Here is a 13,425-nt window from a genome sequence, read left to right as displayed (position 1 = left end):
TTGTACCAATCAAATTTTGAAATGCATTTTTCAGCCCATCTTGTCTAACTGACTAGTCCACCTGAAGCCATTAGCGATAAATAAATAGGCCACAGAGAATCTCTTTGGATAGCCAACAACAAATTACTATATAAATGTTAATGTTTCAGGGACTTTAGGTCCTGTACAGTTTACATTGCGGTTAAGTGAAGCAGACAGGACTGTTTCTTACTTTCTCTGTTGCAAGGAGGGTAGTTAAGGCTGCAGCTACTGAACGTCTACACTGTATCATTGTACTTACTGCTTAATAAATCTATTTGGCAGTTTAACTTCTAAGCCATAGTCTAGTGAAGTGTTTATTCTACCACCTTTAAAAATCAATAAAGATCACATGAGGGCAAGAAGTCAAAATATAATAACTAGCGTTTTCTGTTATAGCCCTGGGCTCACTATAGATCACACAATACTAGGCAGGCAAAGGTACACTTACCAAAGAGGGCCGAGATATTGAACCAGAGAAAATTATCTATGTAACCAGTGCATCACAAGGATCTACAGCACTATCAATGAGCTAAGTATTGGAATGCATAGCATGAGAACATGTGTTGGCATCATTGAGTGCATCACAAGAATGTGTGTTGATTTTTGGGAGCATCAATGAGAATGTTACAAGGACGTATCTGAGTATCTGTAATTACATCATGCAAATATATGTGGACAGCAGTCAGCACATTACAAGAATTTGCCGGATATTTGTGAGCTCATGCAGTAAAGGTACAGTAAAATATTTTCCTTACTTTGTTTCCAAAAGCTGGGTGTTCTCCATGATAAGATTTTCAACCTCCTTTCCCATGCCTGGAAGAGGTAGAAGTGGTTTTCATTCAGTATCTGTGTACAGGTTCTTGTAATTATTAATGCACACAGCATACATATACAGACATGTATCACACACATGCACACCCCTATTAAAAAAAACAAAAATGGGCATTTCATACATCACTGTATCTAGTCACTGTTGAACTATTTGCTGCAGTAGAAAGTATGATGTGTGAAATCCCCCTTGTCATATATAAATGCACACATTCAATCACACAGAGAGCTGCAATGAAAAAGCATGAGGGGAACATACAGACCTCCAACCGCAGATGAATCCCAGAAAGCACATGCACCCCAGTGGTCCCAACAGCCTCTTGGTTAAATATTATTCCATGGGATTCTGTCAGTCTTTTAACCAGCTGCTCAATTGTGACATTTCACAAATAACTCGACTGGTTTTAAATTCTACTGTTTAAAAAACAGTAAGGAAAAAAACATGCCTCAAATGAGATCCATTTTCAATTTCGAAATGCAACTCTCCATCCACCTGCAGTGTTTAAAATTCAGCAGCCAATCTCAGATCGAGGAATTTTTGACTCAATGGATGTCGGCCCCATTGTGGGTTTTTTTTTTAATTAATCCTTTTGCGCTTTTCCTCCTTTTGTAGAAGATGTGCCTCATGCTGCGATATAATTCCAAGAACAGTAGCAGTCCTCCAGTACACTGCCAAGTGACTATTCCTCACGTGATACCACACATTAAGAGATAGAGGCTAACTGACCAACAATGACAACTTCCACTTACACAATGTAAAAGTGTCCCAAGGCACTGCACACAAGGCATATAGGAAATGGGTAAGGTGAATATGGAAATGAAAAATTAGGAAAGGGGATCTTAAGCTTGGTTAAGAAGATGGGTTATGAGTTTCAAAAGCAAGAAAGAGAGACAGTGGTGTAGTGGTAATGTCACTGGACTAGTAATCCAGAGCCCAGGCTAACGCTCTGAGGACATGGGTTCGAATCCCACCACAGCAGATGGTGAAATTTGAATTCAATTAATAAATCTGGAATTAAATAGCTAGTCTAATGATAACCATGAAACCATTGTCAATTGTTGTAAAAACCCATCTGGTTCACTAATGTCTCCTGTCCTTACCTGGTCTGGCCTACATGTGGTTCCAGACCCACAACAATGTGGTTGACCACTAAATGCTCTCTCAAATGGCCTAGCAATTCACTCAGTTCAAGGACAATTAGGGGTGGGCAATAAATGCTGGCTTAGTCAGCGACGCCCACAAACGAATAAAAAAAGAGCTGAAGAGGCAGAGACTGTAGGGAGGAAACTCCAGAGTAGGATCCAGGTAGCTGAAGGCTTTGTTAACAATAGTAGGGCGAAGTCTGAGGATAATATATAAAAGACTGATGAGTTCCAGTGGATATATGGTGCTCGATTTTTCTTCCACTAAACCACCTAAAACAGGGTGCTACAGTATTAGGGAAATCAGACAAGAAGGCATCTCATTAGATTCCCATCCCTGCCCGAACCACCCTTGATTTTACTCCCCCCAGTCAAGTAGGGAAGTCTGACTGCCTCCTCATTGCTCCAATCCAAGGGGCAGTAGTGAAAAGCAACCAAAGAAGGGCCACTGAAGCCCTTTTCAGAGAAGGCCCAGTTGCAGGAACCTTTGCCTTTGTTCCCATCCAAGGTCTACCCTGAAATTAAATTTCTGATCTTCTGAGCAAAAGGCTGGAGGAAATTGCAGAGATAGGATGGGATGAGGCCATAGAGCAATTTTTATCTTCACCTCTTGGGGTGGGGGGGGTTATATCTGCTGCATTGACCACCTGCCTTTTATAGAAAACTGTCTAATTTTCATCCATTGATCACAAGGACTGGGGTGATGAGCATGCGGGACTTGGCCAGCATAGTCAGCGTTGGAGTAGTTGAGTCTGGAAGTGTGAAGGAGTTTCCAAGGGTTTTAGTGGTGGGAGGACAGAGGTAGGAGCAGTGCCAGGTGATATTGTGAAAGTTGATGTAAACATTTTTATGATGGAGAGGATACACGATCTGAAGTTATGTCAGTATTTAATCTATTATAGCTGTTCCTATTCTGTGAGATTACTTTCTGATGTTATTAGCACGTTGTGTTGGTCACAGGCCACATAGATCTTTGTGGTTTCTCTGTATTTTTTCACTTTATTACACTGGTTTTGCCAGGTATTTGTCTAGTGGCAGGACCAGAGTGAATAAAGCAGTTACTTCAAAAACTTTAGTGAACTCTAAGCCATTGAACTGGCACTCTGTTGTATGTCTAGCTTGCACTAAGCTAACTGATACAAAACTAGAAAACTAAATTTTTTTGGTTGGGGGAGAGGGAAACAACAAAGAACAAATTCCCTTTCCTCAATGTGAATGGTTATGTTGATGGGAATTTCCTACTTGCTGGTATTTATTGGATGTTCCTCTTTCCTAGTGAGAGTGGATATGGCACAAAACAATGCTCAAGAATAATTAGGCAAAGTTGGCACAGTGGATGCATGTTCACACGGTCCCAACTTATGACAGGCGACATGCATTTTTGGAAAAGAAACCTGAAATGTGTTAAATGTATTTGAGTGACCTCACACTGAGTAACATCTACTGAATTAAACAACATGCTTGAGCTACTTGGGGCCCAGAATTATGCAAGGGTGGGTTTGTGGCTTTATTACACAGCACAGTCAGCTACCCATTCGTTATCATGGATACAAGTGCTTGAATGAAAAGAAAATCAATGTTCAAAAAATGTGAAAAGTGTTATGGCTTATAAACAGAATACAAAAGTAGGATCAGGAAATCAAAAAAGGTAATACTCATGCACCTGACTACAACATGACCTGTTTGTGACTTTGCTGCTCTGGTCTGCTTGTGATGGAACAGCTTCCATATATTATCACCAATCATGTCTCCTCTCACTCTGTAACACTAACTAGTTTATATGAAGCTTCATAAATACAACTACTTGTCACTTATGGGAATTATCATTCAATCAGAATGATGTTGCTTATTTGAATACACATTGGTTAATGTTACTGCATTTCTAATCTTATTTCATCTAAGGTCATATCATATTTAAGTGCTCTTACAAGTCAGCAATCCATTTTTTCTTCCCATGTTCTCTTCAATATATTTAAATAACAGCTACCTTGTTTATATGCAGTCCAGCATGTGATGTTTAATCCATTTTAGGTATGTCAGATCCTCTGCTCTCTGGATTCTAATCCCTGGACCAAAAATCATAACCGCCATCATTCTTAAGATATGTGCATCCAGACTTATTGCCATCTTCTACCATCTCTTCAATCTTTCTAATGTCCAGTCCAATTGTCCTTCTCCTTAGAAATTTGCTTTTGTTCACTCCATACTGTTCTTATATTGGTACTTTGTAAAGTTTTGGAAGCCGCTGTTAACTCTCAAGTTATCCATCACCTTGCAAGTTCTGACCGAATATACAGCCAGCAGTATAGCCTTTAGCACTGGTGTCCTTGTTATCTATGTTTTGCACCTCTGGAATTCAGGACACATTGATGAATCATCTGTCACTATGGTCTGCATTTTATATTCAGTGCACTTTATTAGCTTAATGAATTTGGGGAGAAACTGATGAATTGTAGAAGTGTCCCACACACAATATACATAAAGAATAAAAAACTTGCATTTCTACAGCATCTTTCACGACTTCAGGACATCCCAAAGCACTTCACTGCAATGAAGTATTTTTGAAGTGTTGTCACTGTTGTACTGTCGGGTCACACAGGACACGTCTGTGAAATGCATCGATTTGCAGAGTTTCTGAGACTCACCAACAACTGCAATTTAAGCCAAACACAGCACTGCCTTGGACATTCTGAAAGCCTCTAGCACTCGGCACTTCTAAATAAGTTACCATCATAGGGCGGCACAGTGGCACAGTGGTTAGCACTGCAGCCTCACAGCTCCAGCGACCCGGGTTCAATTCTGGGTACTGCCTGTGTGGAGTTTGCAAGTTCTCCCTGTGTCTGCGTGGGTTTCCTCCAGGTGCTCCGGTTTCCTCCCACAGCCAAAAGGCTTGCAGGTTGATAGGTAAATTGGCCATTATAAATTGCCCCTAGTATAGGGAGGTGGTAAGGGAATATAGGGACAGGTGAGGATGCGGTAGGAATATGGGATTAGTGTAGGATTAGTATAAATGGGTGGTTACTGGTCGGCACAGACTCAGTGGGCCGAAGGGCCTGTTTCAGTGCTGTATCTCTAAATCTAAAATAGACGCCCATCAAAACCACCATAGGTGTTTAGTTTGCTCTTGTATCATTCTATCGGATTTTCAGTTAATGTCTCATCATTCTATTAACCATCCCTGGACTCTGTCCTCTCTCTCACTTTGTTTTTTCCTCATATCAATGACTATATTCACTCCTTTGCTGATGATTCATCAACTTTCTTTAGTGGCCACATCCCTAAATCTTCTGGCAGTGCAATAGCTCAATTACTGTACTTTGATCTCAATGAAGTTACAACACAGGAACAGGCCTTTATTCAAACCCAGTCCATGTTCGCATTTGCCTCTGTATAAGCAAAAGATCTTTTAAAGGGAGCAAGGAAAATCGTTTCTTTCAATTCTTCATAGCAGCAATTTCCTCATGTCTCTCTAGTCAAAGCGATGGCTATTATTTATCTTAGTCAACTGCCTGTTAATGTTTGCTTCTGACCTTAAATGGAATTCTCCTCCTCAAAGTAGTTTCCTCTTTTGCGCCAAAAAACTTTTCTACTTTAAGAATTAGTAACTCGCTATAAAGCATAGATCTGAATAACCTCCAACACTGCGCCCACCACGCCCCCAACCACAGCTTCTCTCCTCACAACTTTTCCTCATTCTCTATTTTGTCAGTTTTGCCAAGGTCAAGGTTTATATTAACTTTGCTCTCTTGGTCTTTGAGTGCAAAATATGTTGTCCTACATTTACCTTTATTCCCAGCAGGCAAAGCTCCCTCTGACAATTCCTCCCAAAGCCACAATCTCCTATTCAAACTTTTTCAAAAATGAGGAACTCGACCTCCCTCTGTGTTTCCTCCTTCCTGGAATCTATGGACCTTTAAAAGCCAAGCTTGGCATCAATTAACCACTACTTCCCAATTCAGAGGTGTATTCATCCTGCATCAAGATGATATTTCCATTTCCCATATTAAATTGGGCGGCACAGTGGCGCAGTGGTTAGCACCACAGCCTCACAGCTCCAGGGACCCGGGTTCAATTCTGGGTACTGCCTGTGCGGAGTTTGCAAGTTCTCCCTGTGACCGTGTGGGTTTTCGCCAGGTGCTCCGGTTTCCTCCCACCGCCAAAGACTTGCAGGTGATAGGTAAATTGGCCATTGTAAATTGCCCCTAGTGTAGGTAGGTGGTAGGGAATATGGGATTACTGTAGGGTTAGTATAAATGGGTGGTTCTTGGTCGGCACAGACTCGGTGGGCCGAAGGGCCTGTTTCAGTGCTGTATCTCTAAATAAAATAAATATTCTTGTGATCTCTCAATCCTGATCATTCTAAATTGCTCAATTAAATTTCGGGTCTCCTAAAAAGGCCTCTAGTGCTATTTTATTACAAGTATTTAATTCACATTACTATACAATTGGAATTTTTCTGGTGCAAAAATGATTTCCAGTAGATAGTATCAGCAATTCTCTGAGTGCACTGGCTAAGCTTAGAAACTGGTGCTGATGGAAACATTACGATAGGTGGCAGCAGTTAGGTGTTGAATTATTTTGCACTATCCACATTCACTACATGCCTGTCAGGAAAGTACTGGAGCAGTTTTAAGCTAAGTACACTTTAACACAAAGACTGTGCTTTAGTATTCTTTTAGCTGTCCAGAGTTTCCCTCTTTAAAATCCTCCACCTCCATCTTCCTCTCTTCCTTAAATCCCATCTCTTTGGGCAAACCTTTGATCAGCCTTCCTAATAATTCCTTCGACTCAGCACCCATTTTCATCTGATTACTGCTCTGGGAAGCAACTTGGGGCATTTTTTTCTACATTAAAAGGTACTGTATAAATGTAAGTTGTTTGTACAAGACGCGTGTGCAATAAGTTAATTTCATCCACATGAATCAGGTGTTAAACCAGAGGTACATTCTTGCATGTTGGGAATGAGAAAGCAACCACAGCAGGTTCGCACTGTCGTTGTCTTCTCATTGGAGAAGGATAAGCAAAGAGGAGCTAACATGGATGTTAAATTGTGCCAGAGTGGTACTTTCTGGACCTCTGAAAACCCGGCAGCCATTTCTGCCATTGCTTTGGGGTTTCTGACAGACATTCTACCCCAGATGATGATGTTACACGAGTGCAATGAGAAAGCATGGTCCGCCAGGTGCTCATACCAGGCAGGATACAGTTATCCAAGTGCCTGCGCTGCACTCTTGACAAACTCTCTTATCCACTGTAAACAATAAAATGGTCCAGAGCATTTTCTGCAACAATGGCCTCTGCATGCCCCTCAACTACCATTGCTTGCTATGCTGTTACCTAATTCCACATAAGGACCAATAAGAAGGCTCTGTAATTGAATCAGTCATGTTTGCTGCTCCAGCAGCTGGCAGTTACTGCCCACTTTATGGCACTTGCAGAGGAATGCCTAGTGGAACTGCCCTTCGAAACAGCAGTCTCATCCATGTCTACTCCAGCTATGCTCCTATTGCCAAGCAGCCCCGCAGTATGTCCATTGCATGGGAGCAGACCATGCTGGCACAGTAGCGTTATGTGAATCCTTGCCTCAAGATTCTCTACATCTGATCATGCCATTAATGCATAAATGTAATGTCAAACTCTTTGTATTAATGAGTTTACAAGAACTCAAAACATTCTTCTTTTCATTTTCAGAATTGCTAAACTATGATTAGCTCAGGATAATTTACACTCCTGTTTTGGTCCTTGAACTGTATTGTATGTAAGCTGCTGAATAACGTAGCAATGAGCAAACTATATTTCCAGTTCTGAGATTTGGGTTTAGTCCATCCTAGATTAATGAAATGATAGTCTCCTCTCTTTTCCAGCTATTATAAAATGAAAGCCTCATTTCTACTTGAAATTAGTGTGGACAATCACAAGCCAATAAATTAGAAATCTCATTCAAAGATATAGCGACAATAGTTTGTGTTAGAAAATAGAAATGTTACACAGGGGCAGCAAGGAATCTTCCACTGAGTTTGGGCTAAGGGTACACTATAATTTAGAGAGTTTTATTTTGCATCTGGCTACTGTGCCTGAGCTCAGAATGTGAATGCTGACACTGGATACTAAATGTAGGAAATGTTCTTTTAACCAATACAGGAATTCCTCATCTTGATAAGTAAAAAAAAAATCACTAAAACTTTAAATTATACATGCAACTTTCAAGACCAATAAGAACCCTTGTTGGTCAATGAATTAAATCAATCTTCAAAAGAACGTTTATACTATAAATGAGCATTACATCGAACGTGCCAATTACACTTTTTAAACAGCCAATGGATGTCCAAAATACTGGAATACACAGTTCAAAAGCACACTGCAAAAACCTTAAAACTGCAGAGTACCCTGATTGTACTTCATTGTGCCATGTATTATATTTGTAAGCTGAACTGGGTTTCTGCATCATTTCAGTATTGAGACCCAATCAGAAGCTATCGCAATGCCCCACTAATTAAGATCAATTAACCCAGTAGAGAATCAGGCTGGAACCTGGGTCCTTCCGGAGGTATATGGCCCAGGTACTCACCGAACCACCAGGAGAGCTCTATCTGTTTATAAATATGATACTGAAACGTGAAATTGATGGCGGGTTCACTGCTTCACACAGTTTATGCAAAGCAAATCAAAATGCTTCTTGTTTTAAAAATAAAACTATACCAAAAGTAAATTTCTTTAAAAATAAATTAATCTTGCTCAGGTAAAGAAAGCACTTCCCTTCTGGGCTACAAAACAGGACCTGAAATGTGGAACACAACTACTGAGTTTCACTCTTATTTACAACAGTTCTCTACTATACAGTTAAAAATATTTGATTTCTGTATATATAAGATCATAAAGTGATGCTAAAATGTAAAATATACATGTTGGTTTAATTAAAGGGTCGATTTGTTGTCAGAAATTTAAATATTTGTTCAAATTATTTAATTTAAGGTTATCCTTAATTGCACCTTTCATTCACTGTTCCTGGTTTAAGACGTGGATCAGAGACGGAGCACATGTCAATGGGCAAGTCTCATCTCCGATAATCAAAAATCATCAACATTGATTTAAATAATCCTATATAGAAAAATCCCCTTAAACCACACCTCCATTACTGGCATCATTGGAACATTTTCATCAGTGCACACATTTCTCATAGCATCAAACCAACTGAAGATCTAATTCCGCCATCCACTAATTTTAGTGAAAAATTAGACAGGAATTTTCTTTTTAAAAAGAATGTTTCCCGTTTTATTCTCATGTTTCCTTTTTCATTAAATTGAACAGATGAAGGAGAAGTGAGCGCTGGTTATTGTCAAAATTAACAGGTCAGAGGCAATTAGTCAGAGGCAATGTCACACATTGTTAAACCAGTGCCACACTAGTTTCAGATCACTGTCAGCTGGAGCAAATTAAAGTATGATTAGATTTCAACTGATCAATAACCAGCAAATATCCTATTATTCCTCTCTGTGTCAAAAACTTGATTCAAAGTAATTGCTCTGCGATCCCAAGCATTAGATTTTAATCAAATTTAAATATCTACCATCAACTGAATGACCGACTTGTGTCCCCTTTAAAGACAGTCCAATGGGTTCAATACTGAAACATCCAGAGCCACAATATTCTACAGTTGATGGTCCTTAGACTGTCTGAAAATTACTTGAAAATTTGGGAATCAAAGTAATATGTGAACAGAAGAGCCAATCAGCCAACAGCAGTGATACATCACAAACTAGCAACACAAAGACACAACCAAATCAGAAGGTCAAAGGGAAGCAGCACCATTTCCCAGCCTCATACTACACTACAAAAGCAAAGGAAAAGATTGCATATTACTGCAAAAGGGTATGAAAATGAATGAACGAAGAAAAATGGCAGCAGGAACCTTACCGAAGAAATCATCACGCACTAAGAGGGCAGTCCAATATGGGGCAGGGAAGGGAGCAAAAAGAGAGAAAGAAGCAGTTATGCACCAGTTCGTTGTTTGTCAGCCTTCATACAGATCTGACTGCTGATAAACTTACTGCTCTGCTGCACAGCGATACACTTTGTGAGGTAAAATGAATGTACTCTACCCCTACAGTGTTGCTGACTACCCCAATCACTGAGGGTCACAAGATACAATGCACAGCAACTGCAACTTTATCCAAGATACAGAAGGGGTGCAACTGGTCTGTACCAGATGCGCGAAACGGGCTCATAGCAAATCCGGAGCACGTCGCCACGCCTGACTGCAATGGAAAAGAAAATTGACTGTTGTATAGAATAGGCTGCCAACACACTCGGAGTCTTTGCACACTGGTGCAGACCAATTTCACCTTCAGAAAGTCAGAATATATCTGAGAGGTCTGCCCAGAAGAACAACTGCAATGAATACCCCAGGTTGGCAGACAGTCAATATGTGCCAGCAATAGAGTGTGACTGGAATATGGCCCAAAAGTTGCTCAGAGCTGCTTCTACTCTGCTGCTATAATTTTACCTGAGGTGGAGCAGGAGCCTGGTTTATCACTTTCAGCGAAGTTACAGTGGAGTGGGAGCAGCTCTGAAGAAATTTCACGCTATTTTAAACAGGCTTTGTGGCAGGTGGCAAGACCAGAAAAAGGTTCACCAGCTTCTTTTGACGAGTTTTTCTCTGGTCAAAATGGACCTGTCTCACAGCTGTCAATGTACAGGGTGCAACAGGATTTTTAAGGGAAATAGGAGTCTATGAAAGCCTTTTTGTCTTCTGAGTGAATAAAGGCATCACAGAATTACTGCATCTGTATATTCCCCAGCCTTAAGGTTTGTGTTAAATCTCAAGTCAAATCAAAAACTTGGGATGTAATTTCATGTTTGGTTTTGATCTACAACTAATATTGAGGGGGTGTGAGGGTAGCGGTAGGACGGAAACAGGTATTTCATACAACTGCAATCCAAGGTCATTGTCCTAAGTTGAACACTCTCCTCCCACTTCAGTAAAATTATACATACTATTGTGTCATTCAAAGTGAGAAAAACTTAAAATAAAACAGATAAGGCTGGAAATCCTCAGCAGGTCAGGCAGCATCTGTGCTGAAAGAAATAAAGTTAACATTTCAGATCGGTGACCTTTCAACAGCTGAAAGGTCATCGATCTGAAACATTACTTCCCTCTCGACAGAAGCTGCCAGACCTGCTGAGTATCTCTAGCACTTTGTTTTTATTTCAGATTTCCAGCTTCCATGCTATTTTACTTTTGTGAGGGAAACTTAAACTGTTTTGAATGAAGTGTTTTCTGAAAAAGGTACAAAATATATTTAAAGAGATAGTATTTGAGTTTATAAGCCAAGGTGACCAACCCATCCCCAAACACTACCTGAACAGTCATGAATTGGGATCATAAAGCTATTTCTTGCATGATAAAATCAAAGTACTAACTCTTGTCCTTATTATACAGGCATTCAGGTCTACACTATTTCATCACTATTTCCCTTTAAACTGTTAGTCTTTCATCCTCCACCCAACCTGTCACATTGGCTTTATTCATTCAGCAGGTCTGGGTTGAGCTGTACCTCATGCTCAACATCAATAATGCACTATGATTGTCCCAAAACATGAAGTAGATTCTGATGAAAGGTCACTGGGCTGAAACGTTAATTCTGCTTCTCTCGCCACAGATGCTACCTGACCTGCTGTGTATTTCCAACACTTTCTGTTTTTATTACATGAAGTAGATTTGCAGGCTTTGAAATTTCTCCCAATGTTGCGGTGAAATGATCCTACCGAACCTCTGGCTGAGAGTTTAGTGCGACTCAGTTGAAGACAGTGACCAAGTTCGATTGTCAGTTGAGGCTGTGATTTTAACATGGACCCTGTAGCCCTACCGATAATGAGGAGGATAAATCGTGGTTATGTTTATCCCACCCCATAATTCTGATTACGGCTCAGTTTTAAGTCAAAAACAGCTGTTTGGTGGAGGAGAGCCTTGAGGACATTGAGCATCCTTAGTTTTTTGCTGCATCACTAGGATTCTGGGGAAAGAGAGGAAGGTGTTTCACTCCTACTGCAGTTTGGGGGCAGACTGAGCAGACTAGACAGGAAGCACAGGCCAAAAGCCAATAGTGATTGGACAGCGGTAAGGGAGTATCACAATGTGTATAGCACCAACACAAATACACCAATCAGCAGATACACACCTGAAAACTCTCCTATGGAGATGTCCAGCGCAAGCAGACACAGACCAGGAGGAAAAAGGAAGCAAAAAAAGATCAATCAATAATTAAAGTTACAAAAATAAAATAACAAATAAATCAGTGATCCTGCAGGCATTTCAGTGACAGTGGAAATGGAATAATAAAGGCCAGACCAGTGGTGAGTGTGTAAGATGAGGCTTGCATCAAAGCTGAGCATGTTTCCTGCAATGTGCTGTCTTTGTGCACCTACCATGCGAACCGCCCGCCATCCTGCTCTGAAACTCCTGTGTCGTCGTCAAGCAACCACTTACTTTATGTCTCTTAATCAATGATGACAGCACAACCACAGGCTGAGTCAGAATTTATGGACAGCTGCTGAATGTCGTTGAAACCCGGGGTGGGTGGGGGAGGTGGGGGGGAGGAGAATGGGGGGGTTGGGAAAGAATTGGGAGGGGGGGGGGGGAAAGAGAACGGGGTGGGGGAGGGGAGGGGAAGGAGAATGGGGGGGGGAGGGGAAGGAAAACAGGGGGAGGAAGGAAAACGGGGGGGGGGGGGGAGAGAAGGAAAATGGGGGGGGAGGGGAAGGAAAATGGGGGGGGAGAATAGTGGGGGAGGGGAAGGAGAATGGGGGGGGAGGGGAAGGAAAACGGGGAGGGGGAGGGAGGGGAAGGAGAATGGGGGGGGAGGGGAAAGAGAAGTCAGAAGATTTTCACTTCACTTACAAAGTGCTATGAAGAACATTTTGTTTTGCTACCATTTCCAATCCATTGTTCGACAGTTTATTCTACAGAATGTAAAGCCCGGAATGATAAAAACGTCCTCCAGCCTTACAGACAAGAACGCAGAAAGGCAGCACTGATTGATTCAGTTCTGCAGCATTGCAGCAAAGACGGGAGAAATTCTGACTCCCACTAACAATGATTTTCGATGCACTAAGCAGCACCAATGTGCTGAGAAATATTCTGCACATCCTGACCCAGCATTTTTTTATCCCACATTCTTTGCTGCAATTTGCCCTGTTTTGAAGTGGCAGTTCACCACGCAAATGACAATCCCAATAGAATGATCAGTGCGAATGGTCATTTAGTTGCTTGAGCCATTTCTAAGGTATAGCTTATGAAATCCAAATGTAACAATAAACGAGGAATGAATTGAATACTGAAGTGGTGGTGTTGTGTTACCGCAATTCTTTCACTGGTGAGACAGACAATTATATTTTGCAACCTGTGCCAGTTATCAATTCTTCCCATGAAGGAAG

At 41.0% G+C, this 13,425-nt stretch overlaps 1 protein-coding gene across 17 annotated transcripts in view; it reads right to left on the bottom strand.

The window, feature by feature from the left end:
• mapk8ip3 (mitogen-activated protein kinase 8 interacting protein 3) overlaps nucleotides 1-13,425 on the bottom strand; it is a 225,118-nt gene that overhangs the window by 88,614 nt on the left and 123,079 nt on the right. For all 17 annotated transcript variants that reach the window (XM_068056312.1, XM_068056319.1, XM_068056320.1 and 14 more), the window contains one exon: nucleotides 777-834. In XM_068056312.1, the coding sequence (XP_067912413.1) occupies nucleotides 777-834 (58 nt within the window). The remainder of the gene's footprint in view (nucleotides 1-776; nucleotides 835-13,425) is intronic.

This window comes from Heterodontus francisci, chromosome 24 (genome assembly GCF_036365525.1).
Source record: "Heterodontus francisci isolate sHetFra1 chromosome 24, sHetFra1.hap1, whole genome shotgun sequence".
In the NCBI taxonomy this organism is placed as follows: domain Eukaryota; kingdom Metazoa; phylum Chordata; class Chondrichthyes; order Heterodontiformes; family Heterodontidae; genus Heterodontus; species Heterodontus francisci.
This window is presented reverse-complemented; position numbering and strand designations above follow the sequence as displayed.